At 36.9% G+C, this 19,162-nt stretch overlaps 1 protein-coding gene across 7 annotated transcripts in view; it reads right to left on the reverse strand.

The window, feature by feature from the left end:
• Positions 1-19,162, reverse strand: part of INPP4B (inositol polyphosphate-4-phosphatase type II B) — a 323,774-nt gene that overhangs the window by 17,559 nt on the left and 287,053 nt on the right. For all 7 annotated transcript variants that reach the window (XM_069855285.1, XM_069855288.1, XM_069855287.1 and 4 more), the window contains one exon: positions 15,935-16,089. In XM_069855285.1, the coding sequence (XP_069711386.1) occupies positions 15,935-16,089 (155 nt within the window). The remainder of the gene's footprint in view (positions 1-15,934; positions 16,090-19,162) is intronic.

The following is a 19,162-nucleotide window of genomic DNA, read 5'->3' on the forward strand; positions in this document are numbered from 1 at the left end:
TATTTTATCATACCAACTAAGCACATAAACAAAGGGAGCAGTCCAGTATCGTAGCAGCTAAAGGTTAAACAGCAATTTAACAGTGCACTTTTAACTTAATTCTATTTTCTATTTTCCTTTTTTAAAAAAACTTCTGGCTTCCCTAGCCCCATGATAATAAATAAATCTGTGACAAATTTATGTTTAAAACACTACAGCGAGTGTGCTGATACCAGCAAGATCTCCCTCGTGCTAAGTTTTGCCCTCCTACCTTTATTTTGCCTTCGGATGTTTAGCTGTTGCAGAGCAGCAAGTTTTTAGGTGCCAAATTTAACGGCATAGTCTTCCCGTACGTCTAAAAAACTTCCACAAGATAATTCTGAGCCCTTAAATCAGGTAGGTAACCATCCTCTACTGTGTGTATTTGGAACATGAATTCTTAAGCTAGTCATTCGTACAATAGGTATAGGTTTTATGATAGAAACAGCTTGATTATGAGTGTTGCGCTGAATTCAAAGGGCTTCGGAAAAAAATTCTCCAATGGTTAATTGCCCAATTTCTGCCCCCCGTCTTTACAAAGCTTTATGGTCTCCAGCCCATACTTGTGCTACCCCTGCATCACCTACACAATGAACTGCATAAGCCTCAGTTTTTCTTTCTAGCACCATAAATAGAGTCAAACATAACAACGTAAACTTTCAAAGCTCACTTAACTGTAGACTGTTTTTAAAGAACAGCCTCAATTTTTTGCTGTAACGTGAATAAAAGAAAAAAAAGATTTATAAGCAAGCAATTGTCTGATTTGGGCTATGTTACAATGTAGTACAGAACATTAAGCTTTGCAACAAGATTAAATGTCTTTTTATTTCTCTTTTGGCATTTCGTACCCAATGGAGTATGGATACAAGTTTAAAGCTTTTATTTTTGCCATAAAAGATCATTTGACTTTTTCCTCTCCATTGTAATATGTATTTCATTTTATAAACTTTATAATTAAAAAACTCCCACTAAAAACACTTCTCTACAGAGAATTCAGAGAGGGTTCATTTAGTTCCATCAGTTTTAACATCTGTGTTTTAAGTTGCAGATAGCTTCAAAAGTAGCTATTGAGGTAATACATTGCTTCATTTACAAAGGAAATTAGATGCTTAATGCATTTTGTAATGCAGCAATAACAAAGTAGTAGTATTTGCATAAAGCAGCCCACCATAATAGTTGGTGTTGGTCCTGTCTGGGAAAAGGTCTTATGACTTCTGCCAGCCTCGTATGGGCTTGTTATTCTATCTGGTTAAATTTTATCAGTGAGATCAGTGAAGTTCACACTAGAGAAACCCACGTTTGGGAGGGTTTGTTACCTTACCTGTGCCTAGAAAAGCCAAATGCGTGGAGAGAGGATGCTTTTCCGTTTAACTCATGGACTATTAACTAATGCATGGACTATTAATAGAGAATAGATAGGCCAGAAAGGACCAATCACAGCATCATAAAGATCTCCGCCAGGGGAGATTTAGGCTGGACATTAGGAAAAAATTCTTCACAGAAAGGGTCACTGGGCACTGGCAGAGGCTGCCCAGGGAGGTGGTTGAGTCACCTTCCCTGGAGGTGTTTAAGGGACGGGTGGACGAGGTGCTAAGGGACATGGTTTAGTGTTTGATAGGAAGGGTTGGACTCAATGATCCAGTGGGTCTCTTCCAACCTGGTTATTCTATGATTCTATGATCTGTATTCTGCTCCATGTTGGCAGTATGGCTGGTGCAGCTGCTTGGAGCAGCGGATGGGACAGGGCCCACCAGAGACTTCTGATGCCAAATTTCTAGCCAGTATTTGCTGGTGTAGTTCTTTTGACTTTGCTAGAGCTATTGAAGTGTTATTTTGGGTAAAGACAGTTTGTCAATTAATATACTAAACATATGTGGCATAAACCAAAACTTAAAAAAAAAACCCATGTAAGTCTAAATACAAAGAATTTGAGGGAGTCTGTGTCTGTTATCGCCACAGCACCCAATGGACCACTTAGCTGGGATTACAAAACACATTTGAGAGTTTTGGTTTCCAAATAGTTTTAATTGGTTTGATCATTCTCTGTTTCAGAGGATCACTCTGTCTTACTAAGTCATTATTTCCTAGAAATATCACATCATGATAGTCACAACAAATATATTTTCTTTTGAATATGTATTTCAGTAGATCTGTTTCAAACCTAACAGCTGAATTCCAAATGTCCTTATTATATTAATTGTAATAACAAGTAACACAGAAATTTTCAGTTTTTAATCTGCTGAAGAGACAAACATTCTCAGAACAGAACCTCATCTGGAAAATACCTGTACTGTGTCTCAGCACTTGTATAAGCACGCAGGAGATAATCAAAACTGTGAGTTCAAGTTCATTACCACTTCATTTCAAGTTTTACCTTGGAATTAATCTTAAACTGAGGCTGAAATGAGTTTTGTTATCCCTATTGTGCTGCATGGAAGAAGATTCTTCATGACAGCAGGAAGAATGATTGTCTTTGGGACTGAAAACACGGAATTGGAGGTCCCTCTGTCGCAAAATGTTTTAAAAAAATTCATCTAAGACTACAAATCCCTTTCTAGACTGCTGTGCTATGTGTTTGCTCAGCACTCTCTTACCAGTGAATATTTGGTGTCTGAAAGCAAGAAAAAGTGTCTGATTTGAAAAATGCTTGTACACTTCAGTTTCATTATCCTCCTCGAAACTGCTCTATCACTTTATATCAAGTGATCAAATTTTCCAAACATTTCTACCTCAGTAAAATCTTCATCTACAAACAACATCTATCTTCACCTGAAGACAGTAGAGCTACGGGGCAAGACAGAACATGAAGATATGAAGACTTTTAACTAGGTTTTAATTGCCTGTAAGAGTAGGCAAAACAATCAGAAACCACAGCAATACAAAAATAAAGTACTTGAAAAACTGTTTCTTGTGTTGTAAAAATATTTGTAAAGTTTGGAAGCCATTTAAAAATTAATTTCATTAAGTCACATAATAAAACAGCAACATGTGACACAATGAAATGCTCCGATTCCTATGTTTATCCTTTTTCTTTGATGATAATTATGTGTGTGCACATCATGCACTATACCATACAGGACCAACATACTTTGAAGGCAAAACTTGTATGCAATGTTTCCTTGTCAAGGCACCACTAAAAGATGATTTAAATCCTTGTTAGCCGCTAAAACATTTTATTGATTTTTAATCTATCAGACTAAAATTATATAAACAACGGCCAGATAGGTAATAAACTTGGACAGAAAAAAAATAGTCTAATACATTGGTAAAGCAAAGTAAGCATGAAGCATAAGGCCATATTCACTCTAAGGGTTTCACAAAACAACGTAATTTTCCCTTCAAGAAAGAGCAGAAGGAAGTAAGATGCAATGAGAACACCAAACAGTAATTTGCAGAGTGCAGCAAAGGTTATCGAGAGGAAAACCAATCCTATACAAGGAAAATGAATACAACTCCACTTGGCGGCACCTCTTAGACCACTTCCACCGCACAAGAGGAAAACAAATAGCCCAGTAGCTGTCTTACACATACTAGCTCACTCAAAAACCAAATTCAAGTAGTACCTTCATGTGCCAAATGATGTAAATCTGTGCAACAGCAATGTCAAACTATATCTACAGCAAACGTCTACAAATTTGCTGATAATACCATTGTAGCAGCAAATTTTTAGAGAAAAAGAGGACACAGGGAGCAATCTTCTCCCCAAGGCAGCAACACAGTAAGAAAGCAAGAGAGGATACTTGATTCAGTATGATGTTGAGGGAGGACTATACACTAACACCCAGAGAGTTACACACACCAGTGTGTGTATACACAGTTTGGCAGTGTCCAGGAGGGAAAGTGGCTTAAAATGTGCAGCCAGCACTGCTGCATGCAGTATGTCAGCATGAACCCAAGCAGCAAAACAGGAGCGGGAAAAGAGAATTATTAATGTGCAGAATAGTGAATGCCAATAAGGCAATGAACCTTATAAACATTGTTATTGTACATTCAAGTACAGCAACATAACTTTTATTTAAAATAACCAGACAATGAGAAGAGTCTCTGTTTAAGAAAAAGTTGATCAAATTCAATTTCCAATAAAGGAAAAGACTCTGTGGCAATAAGTAAGTGATTTGACATCTCTATATCGTATTTCTCTAATTGAAAAGCAAAAAAAAGATACAAACGCATTTCTTTATCACACACTCTCTGTCTGTCAATTATAAGCTTTTTGAGGCAAAAACATTCGACATTAATAAGCGTTTGCACACCTGCTCAAATCTCAGCTCTTGACCTACATTTAGCCAGCGATTATTAAGTGAAAGACATTTAGTACATTGCAGCTCACCACATTAGCACTCACAACATGGGTGAGAAAGTAAAGAATAAGCTATTGGAAAGTTTCATATTTTCTTCAAGAAACAAAGTAATATTACATCTTTTTTATTATAAGACCATAATGAGAGAGAAGGTGTCTTAGAAATATCTAGCCACAAACAAGGTCCAACACCAGAAACTAACCCTATAGCTCGGGAATCAAAAGTGGGAGGGGAGAGAAAGAGATAGTTATAGAACATGTTCCAACCTGTCACAGTGAAACGAGGCTCATATTGATCACTTCACTCAGTACAAGTGGACGCGTGTTCAAATATAGATATTTTCTTACCTTCAGTCAGAAAATGTCAGTGTGCACCAGCCCACAATGCTTTGACTGTGAAGCAGTTTTTAGCTAATAGCAACATCACTGTGCTTTAGCGCCCACCCACCCTGTTCATCAGACCTGTCTCTGTGTGATTGCTACCTCTTTCCAAATATCAAGCTGGTGCTCAAACTCACTTTTTGTCAGTGGAAGATGTGAAAGGAAAAATGACGGAAATCCTCAACAGCCTTTCAGAAAATGATCTGTGGAATTGCTTTGAACATTGGCAGCATCGTGTGCAGACATGTGTCAACTCAGAAGGGAACTGTGTTGAAGGCGATCGCAGTTGATTTTCCTAATTTGTTAAAGAGTTACAGGCACAGTCTTTTTTTTGTGTTGGACCTCATAAACTACTAGAAACTAATATGTAGGGTAGAGTGTATTCTGAATTCACACTGATGACAACAAAATGTAAAAAAGCAAACATTGAACATGTCAAAAATATTTTAAAAACTCATGAATAAATACTCTAACCAGGTATAACTAATATTATCAAAGCATGCTCTTCTGGAATTCCAGAACCAATTCATGGACCGTTGAGAATGAAGTATTATTTTAACTGCTTGCCTTTTAAAGGCACTGTGATCATTTCAAAACAAGCCAATAATCTCTTTGACAGAGTGCCAGTTTAGTCATTTTTGTTTGCTTTTCTAAGGCACTCAATGTAATAGCCATTTTATCAGCTGAAATAAACTCACGCCAGTCTTGTTTAAACTTAGCGAGCTAAAAAACCCTCTCAGGAAACAGAAACCTAAACCAACCAGACTAAAGGTGTTGATTTTAATTTCCTGGATTAAATATATTATGAAAAACATTCCACAACAAGCTACTGTGGACACTCCCATATTCTGCTTATCACACCACTGCAAGGCAGTTTGCTGGAAGTTGCTCAGCAAACCTTTCTGTTGCTGATTACTTCGTATTCTATAGATGTTCCACTGTCAGAAGTTATGAATGAGTTAGGAATGGATTTAAAGATACCACAACTTCAGAGCAGTGAGGAGTGATTTTTGCAAAATGTATACAAAAATAACATTAATTTGATAGGGATTATACATTTTCATCAAATTTGCCATTTTAACCAAGACACAAACTGTTAATCAGATGATTCCAGAGAAAGTTTCTTATAAATGCATGACTACACGATCAAATTGCTCCTTAATTCATTCCTTTTGTTAGAAATTTAAACAAATTCTTCGTATCTGACAATGCTAACTGTTGACTGGGGTCTGTGGCTAAGGAGAAAATACTATTTTTTTTAAAGCAAGGTGCAGCTCATTGTTCTACTGCTAATAATCATTAGCTGCTGCCTTTTTAGTCTGTTTTCCTATAGGAGCAAAGGTTACATCTTAGAACTTGGTGAGAGGACAAGAATGATACATGTGGATATTCTTGCAACCTCTGGGCACGCTGAGCAAGTTCAGCTAAATTTAAATGAGTAAGAAACCTCAAAGATTGCTATTTCTCACCAGCAGAAGGAAATATACAGTCAAGTGGCAGAGAGACACTGTCAAAGGGGGAGGCTGTAGCACCAAAATGAAACTGCCTACACATCAAGAAACCCGTACAAAGAATGAGAGCAGTACGAGGAGGAGAATTCTTAGCAGTGCCCAACTGTGGGAAAGGTTCATTTGGGCTTGCAACAATCATTCCCCAGGGAAGTCTATAAGGTAGGAAAGCTTCAGTCCTGTCAATAGCAGTATTTATATTAAAACAACAGATTTTTCAGAATATTTCAAGAGTTATCACATTACTCCCCCATCCAAAGTGCTATTTTCTCCCTTAAGGAATAAAAAAAAGTAAAGCTACAAATAACTGATAAGAAAAAAAGAAAAAGAATTACAACATCCCTAATACCACAATACTGTGAAATCTTTTACACAAGCGTAAGTGAAGCTGCTAAGTATCACAGGCAGAGGTTAACAGGTAATCTAACTAAGCCTCGTTAACAGGTAATCTAACTAGGAGGTTGGGTCACATACTCAAAATATTTCAGCCTACAGGAGAAGTTACAGTAAACAGTGCTTACCTTCCTAATCTCTGACCCCTCTGATCTACAGGACTTGAACTGTAGCTAAGCCTTGCCTGGGACCCTGCACAAGCGAAAACTCTACTCTGGCACAATCCTGGGGCATTTGAAACATTGCCAAAAGAGGAGGGAAAGCCAAGTGCCTTTCCAACTGCTAGATGTCAATAAACATGTGGCAACATGCAGGCTGGGGAGAGGAGATAAGCTGGCAGGGAAAACCAGCACTGTAGATGCACAGCCAAACCAGTGCCCATCGACTGTGGTATTAGATACGTTTAGAGGCACAATACAACTAGAACACCTTTAAGTCCCATGGTTGCACAGAAACCACCTGAAATGTTAAAATGGTAGAAGTCAACTATGGAGTAATTTGGCTATGCGTTTTGGAAGGACTCCAACCTTTCCTTTGCATTAACTTCCTTATTAGTACATTCTTGCTGTTTATACAGACTATTGTAAAGGCTTAAGTCTATTAAGAAGTCAAGTTCCAAAAATTATCTCGTAAGTTTATCTCTGAATGATCCAGGTAACAGGATAGTAATATAATACCGCTGGATCTGTTACTGGATGTAGTTCCAGCCAACTACAGATAACATCATGGAAGGAGGAAATCCATAATTACATAATGGTCCAAGTGGAAACTCCTTTGGTTTTTCCAGTGCAAACAGCTACAGGACTTGTACTGTAAGGAAACACTGAGAAACTTGAGGCTGCTAGGTACACCAGTGAAAGCATGTCTTGAGGGCGCACTTAATGAAATGCCACTGATGAAATCAGAGCTGCCAGAGAAAAGAACAAGAAGAAACTACCACTAAAACTCACTCTGGAAGTCTGAGCTGAGCAAGCCTACTGTCAAAGGAGTTCTTCAAAGTATTAGACACCAAGGTGATGTTGCAGAAGAGAAACAAACAGGGAAATGCTCACTGGAAGGAGGAAATAGAGCAGCAGACCAAAAGGAGCGGAAAAAAGCAGTGAGCTCATGAAAGAAAAATGGATGAGAAGAGAATGTTATCTGAGTGGAGAGTATTCCTACTAAAGAAACTAAGTAGGATTAAGGGAGCCTAAAACAAGAGAAAAAAACATGCCTAGAAACGTCTGCTACTTGTATTCTACATAAGCCAATTAGAGCTGTAGCCTGACACTCCATTATCTTGCTCCTGAAGAAATGCAAAATCTTCTATTACAAAATAACCTTTCTGGAATAGTAGCCAGTTGCTACTCCTCTTCTGCATCCCCTCCAACTTGACAACAGCCTGTACATGGCTGGGACCACAGGAAGGAAGTTATGAGCTCTCCTTGCCCATGTTATATTATTCTGAAAAGAATATAGTTTTAGAGGCAGATAAATTCTCGAAGAGACTGGATGCATGATAATTTTAACCAGCTATTGTATGCTATTACTACTTGCCTACTCTCATTTCCTGCTCCTTTCTTATCTAAATTTTAGACTTGGCAGCAGTGCTTTTCCTGAGAGATTTAGCTGTACATGGTCAAAGCCACAGTAATTCAGCTACGGCACACGGAGTTTTAACAGGTAATGAATACTCATAGAGGACTTTTCCTACACACTCTTTAAGAAAATCTTAATAGAAGTGAAATATAACAGGAAGAAATGTAGTATTATTTACTCTAGTGAGTATAAAGCATCTAGTTTCTGATTTCAGGTAAGACCTGACCTTTCATAGAAGTTCTGAATAAGAAATAGCATAAGCACCGGATGAATGAGAAAATTAATAAAGAATTCCATGGATGACTAGAAGAATCTCAAAAGTGAACACCAAACAACATTTTCAGATAATCTGACTGCTTCCATACTAGATTTGCCTGACATTAGCAGGTGAAGTCCAGGAAAACTATGGTCCTGTAATCTACATATAACAGAAGTGACAGAAACACTTCACATTAGAAGAGCTTTTTTAGGACTGGAAATAGCAGAACAACTTTTCTTTTCCTTTTTTTTTTTGCTTTAATTAATCAGGATGTAGTATTTAAATTCATTGCTGCACTGTTAAGGATCCAAACACAGACTATGGTACTAAATGGGAAAGCAAATTTATTGGATAAGTTTTTTTTCGTTTGGCTGATTTTGAAAACCGAGAGATTATAGCGTGCAATAATTAATTACACATCTTTCTCACTGTCTATACTGAATAATTAAAAAAAAATCACTGAGAAGGAAAGCATAGCTCAATTCCCTGTACTCTCATTTGGGTCAAGATACGGCAAATATTAATATGGGCTAGTTAACAGATCATTTACCCTGTCCAATATCTCTGTGACAAATAAAAAGCACAAATCAGAGCTGAAGAACTTAGAATAGGGCAACTTTTTGACTGAAATTCCATTAAATCTGGTTCTCATTTGGAGAATCTTGACTCATACATCCTTAAGTCAAAGGGCAAGGACTCCCTTCAGCAAAAAAGATCACAGGGAATCGAAGCCTTTTTCCTGTTGCCACAAAGCTGAAACCCAAACATGGTCAAAACATTTTCTTTTTGAACAGACAAGGAATATTTTTCTTTCTGTAATACACTCCAATTGATATATTGGTATGTTTTACTACTCAGAAGTTAAAAATTTACTGTCAGGTTGTGAGTCTTCTTGAAGTACCTTCCTTCCTACACAAGCGATGAAGAAGAAGCAGGTGCATTTCAAGGGCTCATTCACCTAATGCTGGTGCCCCAAAATTACAGACAAGATAGATAGCTTACAGTACTACTTTCCCTCCCATGGACTGACAGGAAAACTAAGCATTCATGTCAGAAATTCTGTTTTATTGCCTGTTGAAAAACTAAGTGTTTTGGTGACACAGACTGGGTCACTTCTCTAAATACTCCTTGCAAATGCGCCAAAGGTTTTACTGTTTTCCTTTGAACACTCCCTTCCTCCCCAGTGATTAGCTCAAGAATATAATAACAGGCTCCAGGGGAAGGGCAAATATAATTAAGGTTACACAATGCTTTCCATTAAGATTCTACTTTCAATTGTTAGTTCATTTTGAATGGATAAAATTGAAACATACAATGTCATTTAAAGAATAAGAAAAAAAATACTTGTTTGGGGTTATTTTTTTTTTTTTTGAGATGATTACTAGTACCTGCATGCTGAAGAGCAAGACTTGGTATTCTGCACCGAGATAATAAAGGTATGAGAGATGCGTAAGAGCCTGCTCCTGCAAGAAACTCAAATCACCTTCTCCTAACAGAGACTTGTTAAAATTCAGCAGGTACATGCTTTGAGGATTCAATCTATGCTGAATGTCTGCCAGGTCAAGGGGTTAGACAAGACTTTTCCTTGATATTCTTCTCCCTAGCAGATGATGACTGCTGCAATGTAAAGCAAAAACAATGAGGCAGAGGGACCGTCTCTGCTGTTTTCTCTATATTGTTAGAGGCCAGTGCCCAAGCTCTGAAGAAGAGAAGACAAAGGCAGCCACATGTGTCACAGAGGAGGAAGGAGCAATCAAAGGGAAATATTCAAGTACCAGGTGGTAAAAAAAAAAGATGAGAAAGTTCTCACAAGAGAGTTCTCAGGACTCTGACTGGAGTGTTGATCAGAATGAGGTCTGAAACCAGCATTTGGGAAGAGGCTGGAGAAAAAGTGCAGGAGAAATGAAACTCCTGTAGTCAGCTAGAGAACATTTTCTGCAAAACATGGACTTGAGCATCTGACCCTACTGAAACGGTCAATTTTACTTAACTTGCCCATGTAGAAGCCCAAATCTTCCTGAGCCTGATATGGCGTGAATAACATCTGTTTCAATTTCCTTTTTTTTTTCCCCTTAGGTTTTTGGGTTTTTTTAAGTCTCAAAAATTGGAGAATTGCTCCAAAGATATGTTACAAAGATTAATTTTGCAAAATTGAGTGCTTATATTAGAAAACTTTAGATTCAAAATAGCCTTTTCAAGCTACTGTTTGATTCTTAGTCTGTAATGGTTTTCTGCAATTCTCCTTGTCCTTCCAGAAGGATACACAGAAATAGACATTTCTCTAAAACAGTCCAACAAGGTGCCAATTGCATTGATTCTTATTATGTCTTGTGACCACCTCTCTCCATTTTGTTTTCTCTTCCTCAGCATAATGTTGCTATTTTAAAAAAGCAGCAATTGAGTTTTAGAAAACAAAATTGATGGTGGTTCAATGCACCGGAATTGGACTTTGCCATTACTTCATGCCAGGACTCTTTCAATATATCAGGTAATGTAAATCTTTCCGTCTAAAGTCTGTACTTCAAGATATAAATGTTAAATTCCTAAAGAACCATAGAATGATGGAAAAATCCATACAGGAAGCCAGGCTTTCCCTTTGAAAATATTCTCCGTAAAAAAAGATGGGGAAGGTCAGATTTGCTGGAAAAAAAGCAGGTAAGAAGATAATGTGTTTCCTTTTCTGTGTGACTCTTCACATGCTGTATCTATTGCCACAAGCTTGCAGAGGTGGATGAGAGCTGGGAGACAGGAGAAAGGCAAGGGATGTTCTGCCTGTGGATCTCAGTATCTTACTCTGTCCCTTTGGTTCCTGCCTCCTAGTCCATGTAGCAATCATAACAATGTCTCATTTGCTACAGGCTCTTCCATGGCCATGGTCTGTCTCAGTCTGGACCTCTGGGTTCTGCTCAGAACATCTAAAAGCCCTAGATTTAAAAGCTATTACAGCTGTCCCACCTTCTCAACTTCCACATCTTTAAGATGATGTTAAAGAAAAGATGCCCATTAAACAGCAATTTAAAAAGGAGCTATTGGCTTCATAGTTGGGCCATAAAAAGCCCATACCTTGTTGCCCAGACCATTGACTCTTTGTATTTGTGCTTCAATCAGATTTTTGACAGGCAATTTATCTAAAATAATCCAAAATATCCTTAACTGCTCTTTCAGGTGAAAACATTGTGTCATACATAGAGTCAAATTTCATATTCAACATCTGAAATATCTGACAGGTATTGTGCCCTGCTGAGAATGATGATAAGGTTGAAAGTCTGGAGGCTTTACCATAGACAATGGATTTGTCATTTCTTTTACTTGTTTTTACTTTTGAGGCTTTATTGGAAACATGCTTAAAACCAAGAGTGTCTGAGGTTATTTACTACCCCAAGGCCTCCAACAGGGGCCCTGTCACTGAAACCCTACAATGAAGTAGGTTCAGAAGAGAAAGAAAACAAAAAAGAAAATAAAAAATAATCAAATGAGTTTCACAGGACTGCTTCATAACATGCTGCCTACCAGAGTCCAACCTCCCTTAAGCAGTGGCCAGCTCTAAAGATGAAAAGTAGAATCATGTGACAGATACTGCAATGAACTTGGGTAAATCAGTTTTGTCTCCCTGGTGTCTCTTGGAATTTAGTCAACATTGGATTACAGGAAATATTCACATATTGGTGAGTGGAAAAATAAGAACATTGATGATTGTGAAAAAAGTATTTGAAAGTGGCAACAACATTATAGATATTATTTTAGTCTGATGTGAATTGCAAGCAATTGATACAGAGGGGATATATGGATTTTCCTCATTCTGCACTATGAATTTCACTAAGATCAATAAAAAGGAAACTATAATACGTAGAATTTTTTGTGGAATAGCCACTTCACATACACATCAACTGCAGCATCATAATGGCTAGAGCTACAGTCAGAAGACAAAACCATGTATCATATAGGGTAAGTGATAAAACTTGAACTTTTCTTTTATGTTTAGCCACATTTTTCATAGGCTAATGGGGCAAATAATGGAATGATTTTTGCCCAGCTTTCCCCCATACAGTTTATCACTACAAAACACCAATTCGACTTACAAACCAAGTCATCAAATAACAGGTACTGGCACTATTTTCCAAAACAGTGCTATGCAATGTACATTGAAGCAAACCAATGGAAACATCTGAAATTGCCTCTGGTTTGCTCAAAGTTCTAGGGGCATCAGAGAAGCTGAAAAGCAGCTGCTCACAGAACTCCAAACTCCTGGTGCCAAGAAAGCACAAACCCATAAGCACATGCTTCCCCTTTACAACTGCCGCCAAAGCTGTGTCAGCACTGACAGGAAAAGAAAAAGCTTTACAGATGCACGAGCACCTTTATAATTTTCGTATCTCAAAATTATGGCATTTCCAATAAAGACTGCTTTTGAATCACCATGTACTTTTACAACTCACTTTGTTTCACAGTACTCTATCTCCTACTGCTAACTCTTGAAAGAAGCCTTTCAAAGATCAATCCAGTCTGTTAGGTTTCTGGACACTAAAATTGAATTTTTCTTGTTCACTAGTTCTTTTGAAAGGCTTAAAAATGATTCGTGATAATCAGCATAAAGGGATTTGATTGACAGAGTTTAACTAAGTGATCTAGAGGAGATTCATCAGAGGAAAATTGCTAAAATTATAAATTAAATGGCAAACATTTTTTTCTCTGCTCTTAAAACAAAATAGGTTCTTAGAGATGTGAAAATCATTCTAAAAGCATCTACAAATAGTCAATAAAAACCTTTGAAATGCACAGCATAATCTTTCAAATAACACTCTTCAATAGTAACCAAATAACAAGAAAGGATAAAAGGGCAACAATCACAATGATTTCCAAACAACTCTGTTGACCTCATTCACGGAACTCAAGAACATAGCTACCAAACTTCCCTCAAGTAAAATACGTGAAATTTAGTTTAAACCCCATTATACCTCTTCCTGTTGAAATTATGTCCTTTTTTACCATTCACTTTTGCTTGGCTGCTCTTTCCTTCCCAGTTTGCTCTCTCAAATTGCCTTTTTCTGCAATTCATATTTTGCTGCCTGCTTACCAGACGAGAGCCCAGCTGGAGGGTCCTTGACACACTACCTAGTCAGGGGTGGAGAGGGAAGAAAGCCTGTATCACGTCCACCACTGCTCCCTAAGCACCTCCAGCAATGGATGGGGGCAGTGGGGAGGAAGAAACAGTCCCTACTGAATGTCTGTAGCACCAAAGGTACCAAAAAAGCACCCAAAGACAACTCTTTAAACTTCCTGACCAACTCTCAATGCAAGCACCATAGAGTTAATTACTAAATAGCCTCATTTGACATTTTTATTCTTTTCTGAACTTTTGGTCTTCATTTCCCATCGTACATGGAAAAAAAAAAAAAGTCGTTGGCTCTTTTTTTTTTAGCTCTTTTTTTTTTAGCTTTCAATTGTGTGGACAGCATCATAAAGACAGAAACTAGCACTGGCAAAAGTTCTGTTTATTTATTATCCTGATGGTAAAGGTTATTTTGTATGCTACTGCTATTACTTGAAAGGTCTTTGCTTTAAGTCCCCTTCAAGTCCCAGACAATCCTACCACCAAAACCAAAATTATTACCTTCCATCCACACAGCAACTACATCAGCTCAAGGATATTTCAAATTAATTTACAGGATAAAGCTTTCCTCTCTGAAAAGCTACAGCAAATATATAGGATGAACATTTTTGTGATGGTGCTTCAACCTCATCTACCCATTTGCTCATTTATTTTTTAAGTATTCTCCAGATTTGGGGGGCATTTCACTGTCCTTTTTTGAATTTATTGTTACCTGCAAATCTAACTAGTGTGTTAACCTTCTCAGGTTTCAGATCAGTTATGTGATATAAAAGCACTCAGTCACTTACATTTTAGTCTACAAAATGTCTGCCTACTACACTTCTGTACCAACTAGCTTGTTTGTATAAATGACAGTTTGGGTTTTTTTGTTTTTTTAAATCAGGTTTATATTTGTGAAACTTTCTAATCTACTACGATTAGCTATTCTAACTTACTAACGATTTTATATAATTAGTTTGCCTGTATCTGGTAATTTGCTGCAGTATACACACTTTTGTACATATTGGAGACATAAAAGAAAAAAAACCATATTTGAAATGCCAACACAAATGAAATTTAACATAGAAAACTCAGAATTTTTTCATTAATGATAAAACATATAGTTATGAAAGACTACACACAAGTCATTCAGTCACTGAAATACTGCAGGGACTAAGGGATTTATGCAAGCTAATGATACATACAAAGTGATACACCTCAGTTTAGTACATCACGCTACACTAGCGCCTTGGAAATCAAGTCTGTATCTAAGCCATCTCAGTCCTCTGCTCAATTACTCTTTGCAAACATTACCTTTATTTTCTTTAGAATGTGTATCTTGCCAAAAGACCCTACAACAGTAAACCTACAGCATTAATCTAGACTTTAAACGCCTAATTTGACAATATTAAATATTAAGGTCAAGAATTATCAGTTACAGACTTTAAACACGATTATTTACTTAGATATTATCTTTGCAAATCCAACATAAAAACAATTTGTGTTTCACAGAAGTGCAGGATATGATTCAGTTACTTCTTTGCAGACCGAACAAAATGCTTTCTACTAGTTTTTCAGTGACCTTTACTGGGCATTGTTTGAATGTTGTGGATACTTTTTTTGAACTCTTATATAAAATACAATGCAGTACTCACTGAAACCAATGATGAAAGTTTCTTTACAGAAACGAGCATCTGGACTAGTTTTATGACCAAAACTTGTCTGCTTGATGTCTTTTATAAATCATCAAAGATTCAAATAACCAGAAATCTTTACGTCTTTTAATTATATATTACTGATAACAACAGCCTCAATTTCTGCACAGTTGTAATTTAGAAAGAAACATTTATTTTTATTTTTTTTGAAGCAGAGAAAAGGTTTTATCACATATTAGTGGCAACAACAATCAATCCAAAAGGATTTGGGTGTTTCTTTTATCTTTAATAACACAAGCTAATAAGAATTGCTATCTGTAACAAATGCTTATTTTGCTTTTGCAAGATTTGACCAGATTTCGTATAAGTTATTTCATAAGTGTGTAAACATTCTTAGAATAGAAAAAATATTTTTTTAACACAGTCACAGAATGTTGTTTAAATTTTAAGTCTTACGAGAGCCTAAGAAATTGCTAAAATAACTGGTATGTACCTCAGTCAAATTCTACAGTCAGTTAAGTGACACTTGCAAATTTTCGCATACCTATCTGAGAAGCTGTTAATAAGCAATAAAACACACAGTTGCAAAGACTTTGCATGCAGAAGTGACTTACCAGCTGGCACAGGGCCAGTCAGTTCTCTGCTAAACCAGGACTGGCACCTATTGCACATTTGCACTAGCTTGAGTCTGTTCTGTACTGTAGATCCTGGCTTAGCTTAAAATGCAAGGGACGTGCAATAATCTCCACCTACCTTCTCATACAATCCAGTGCCCGAATAAAGAAGTCTTTGTGAAGCTGATGCTCATCCCTCAAAATGGAGCACTGCTCCAGCGTCACCGACATGGATGTCCGGTCTTTGGCACTTTTGCAACAGGTGAAACGGACTCCATTCAGCTTACGGCAAATCTGAAACACAGGCAGACATCAAAGGTTTGCCCTTTTCACACCTTCTCTTCTTCTCTACACACTAGGCAGACTGTGAAACTCCCACAATTTTGCATTCTGACAGTGAATACAGAGAACTACAGTATTTCACCTTCCCTGGAGGTGTTTAAGGGATGGGTGGACGAGGTGCTGAGGGACATGGTTTAGTGATTGATAGGAATGGTTGGACTTGACGATCTGGTGGGTCTTCTCCAACCTGGTGATTCTATGATTCTCAAGAAGAAATTAGCTATTAACAGGCAGTAACTCCAACTAGAATCACATGGCTGTTGATACATGTCTTTGAAATTAAATCAAGTTATTATTGTTGCCTTGAGGGTTTTCATATTTTAAGGATTATGTCATCCATGCTGGCCTGACACAGTGCAATAAAAGTGAAAATATTTTTAAAACTACTGTAGATTTATCTTCTGTTTACAAATTTGTAGCATTAATGCTTTACAAAAATAGCACCAAAAGATTATAGCTCCTGATCTATACACACTTCAAAAGCAGGACAAGCGTACAAATAACCTGCCCACTGAGTACAAAGGAACCCTTATTGATTTTATGAGAACATTGCACTCAAGCTTGTACTGCAATTTCACAAGTCTCTCTTCTGCTCACTTCCCTTCCCCCAAGTGAAGCAAGAAACTGGACCCAATGAAAAAAAATTATCTACTGTCTTTAGCCCTAAGCATATTTAGCAATGATTACAGGTACTACAGCTTACCAAATGATTGTATTTAATCTCCTGAACTTGAAATAAAAAAGCATTTGTATTAGTCTATACTACAAAAGTTGCTTCATTTATCCTCACTTTGTGACAGCACCCTATTCAACTAAAGCTTAATTGTCTGAACACCTAATGATTGTTTAAAAGTTAAGTGAAACTTTGACAGGTCTTGACTCATGAATGCAGAGGAGTAACTCCTCATGAGAGTATGGATTCAGACATGTCTATCTCTCTTCTGAACACAGACATAGTCTTTATTGTCAACTGGAAAACTGCTCAACGAATGCCTCAGAACAATTAAAGCTTAACACAAATGACTGCCATGGAGTGTCTGCTTTCACTGTACATTTTGAGAAAATTATAAGGGATAACTGAAGCATGACATATTTTTAAAGATAGCTTCTCACTTTAAGAATTGATATGTCATTGAATCAGCCCACTAGTTTACACTTTGGGTTCAAACAAGGTTTTACTAGAAAGAGAAAATCCGAAGGAGAGCTGATATGCCCAAGTACGGGTCTACCCTTCCCCTGATTTACTTCGTCCTAAGAAAAGGTAACACCCTCTGCCCAGCTTTGCTTGCTCCTATCCCTGGACAATCACAACTATAACAGTACCAAAAAAGGAAATCATTTTAAGACCAAGTCAAGGCAATATATTACAGCAGTTAAGCGTCACCCTAAGGAACTTCTCACTGGCTATTGAGGGTTTACTTGGGATCTTGCAGGATGAAACTAGAACATGATCTTAATCATAATATCTTATCATAATATCCTCTTTATCCATTAATTGCACTCTCAGCAATTCTACTAAAATCAATAGCCCAGACAATACTTGCATTCTTTAAGGTCTTTGCGATATTGTGGTATGGGTGATCCCAAAAGTTGAATCCAGGGCATTATTTTATTGAATCTAACTTTGAGCCCACAGAAGTGCAGGCTAGTAAAGGAGGACTTGTGTTTCTTCCCTCCTATAGTTCAAAATTTTAAAACTTAAATTTGTTCAAAGATTTGGAAAGTTTCCTAGGGATTTAAATAAGTTACTAGAAGACAATTTTTTTAAAGAAAGTGTCAAGCAGGCTGATAACACAGTGAAAGAAGGTAACCGCTTAATTGAAGAGATTAATTCTCATTATAGTAGTGTCTTTTGAAGTCCATGAGTCATTGTGACTATTCAAAGTGAACGAGTCATACGAAAAATAAATCAGGTAATTATTCTGGATGAGTGATGGCCTCTGATGTGGGAAGAGGTGACTAAATCCCAAATATAGGCTGGCAGCTTACATATGAAGTGCGGGCTAGTGAGAGCCAATTTTGAACTAAGCAGCATTCTAGGCACAACGAGCAAATGACCATAGCCACAAGCTTATTCTGCACCCAAGTTCAACACAAATGTCTCAATCATTTTAAAGTGGATTAAATATAAACCAATCTGTTAACTTAAATAAATTTAAAAAAATCCTTAAATTCTGATTTAAGAAGAAATGTAGGTTAACCTGATAGGCTGGCCCAGATAAATCCTCAGAATGACTCAGTTCACTAAGCAGTAGCAGTTAAACAAAATAAATAATTAAAAGGGGGAGCTTAATGGGCTGATGCTCTAGAAATCTAATAAGGGACAATAACAAATATATAGCCATACCATTATATCAGAACACAAAGCTCACAATTAATATCCATCCTGAATTTTATCCTCAGTTCTGCTCACTTCTTCCCCAAATATACTGAAGATATAGGAGGAGGAGAAATAGACTTAACATTTATTACAACTTTAGGAAGTTTCCCTTATGAACACAGATTAAAATGATTAGGATTGTGACAAAGAGGGGATGATAAAAGCATACAAACCCATGAAAATTAAACCAAGGATAAATGAATACTTTTATTATTACTCCTGATAAAAGATCAAAAACGAAGGGTGCAGCTTAGGAAACAAAAAATATACAAAATTTAAACCTCTGTCCCATTATATTTAGAATAAGAAATGCTTGTGATACCATTTTGCAAAAGTTGACTTTTAAAACGCAGATGTATTCTCACAGTCTTATAATAGGAATTACACACAGGTGCATATATATATATATGCATATCCACACAGAATCTCATACATCTACTGCAATAAAAAAGTGATATCCTTACAGCAACGATTCATGACTTTTTAAGAAATATATATAACATAGTATAACAGTGGGACCAGAAATACTCATATCAGTAGGTTACAGTAAAGCAACCAAGAGAAACAGAATACAGTGAACGAAAATTCTGAAACAGTTCATATATCCAAAGAATGCTTTTTACAGATGAAATTATTTTCCTGAAT

The sequence above is a fragment of the Phaenicophaeus curvirostris genome, chromosome 4 (assembly GCF_032191515.1).
Source record: "Phaenicophaeus curvirostris isolate KB17595 chromosome 4, BPBGC_Pcur_1.0, whole genome shotgun sequence".
NCBI lineage: Eukaryota > Metazoa > Chordata > Aves > Cuculiformes > Cuculidae > Phaenicophaeus > Phaenicophaeus curvirostris.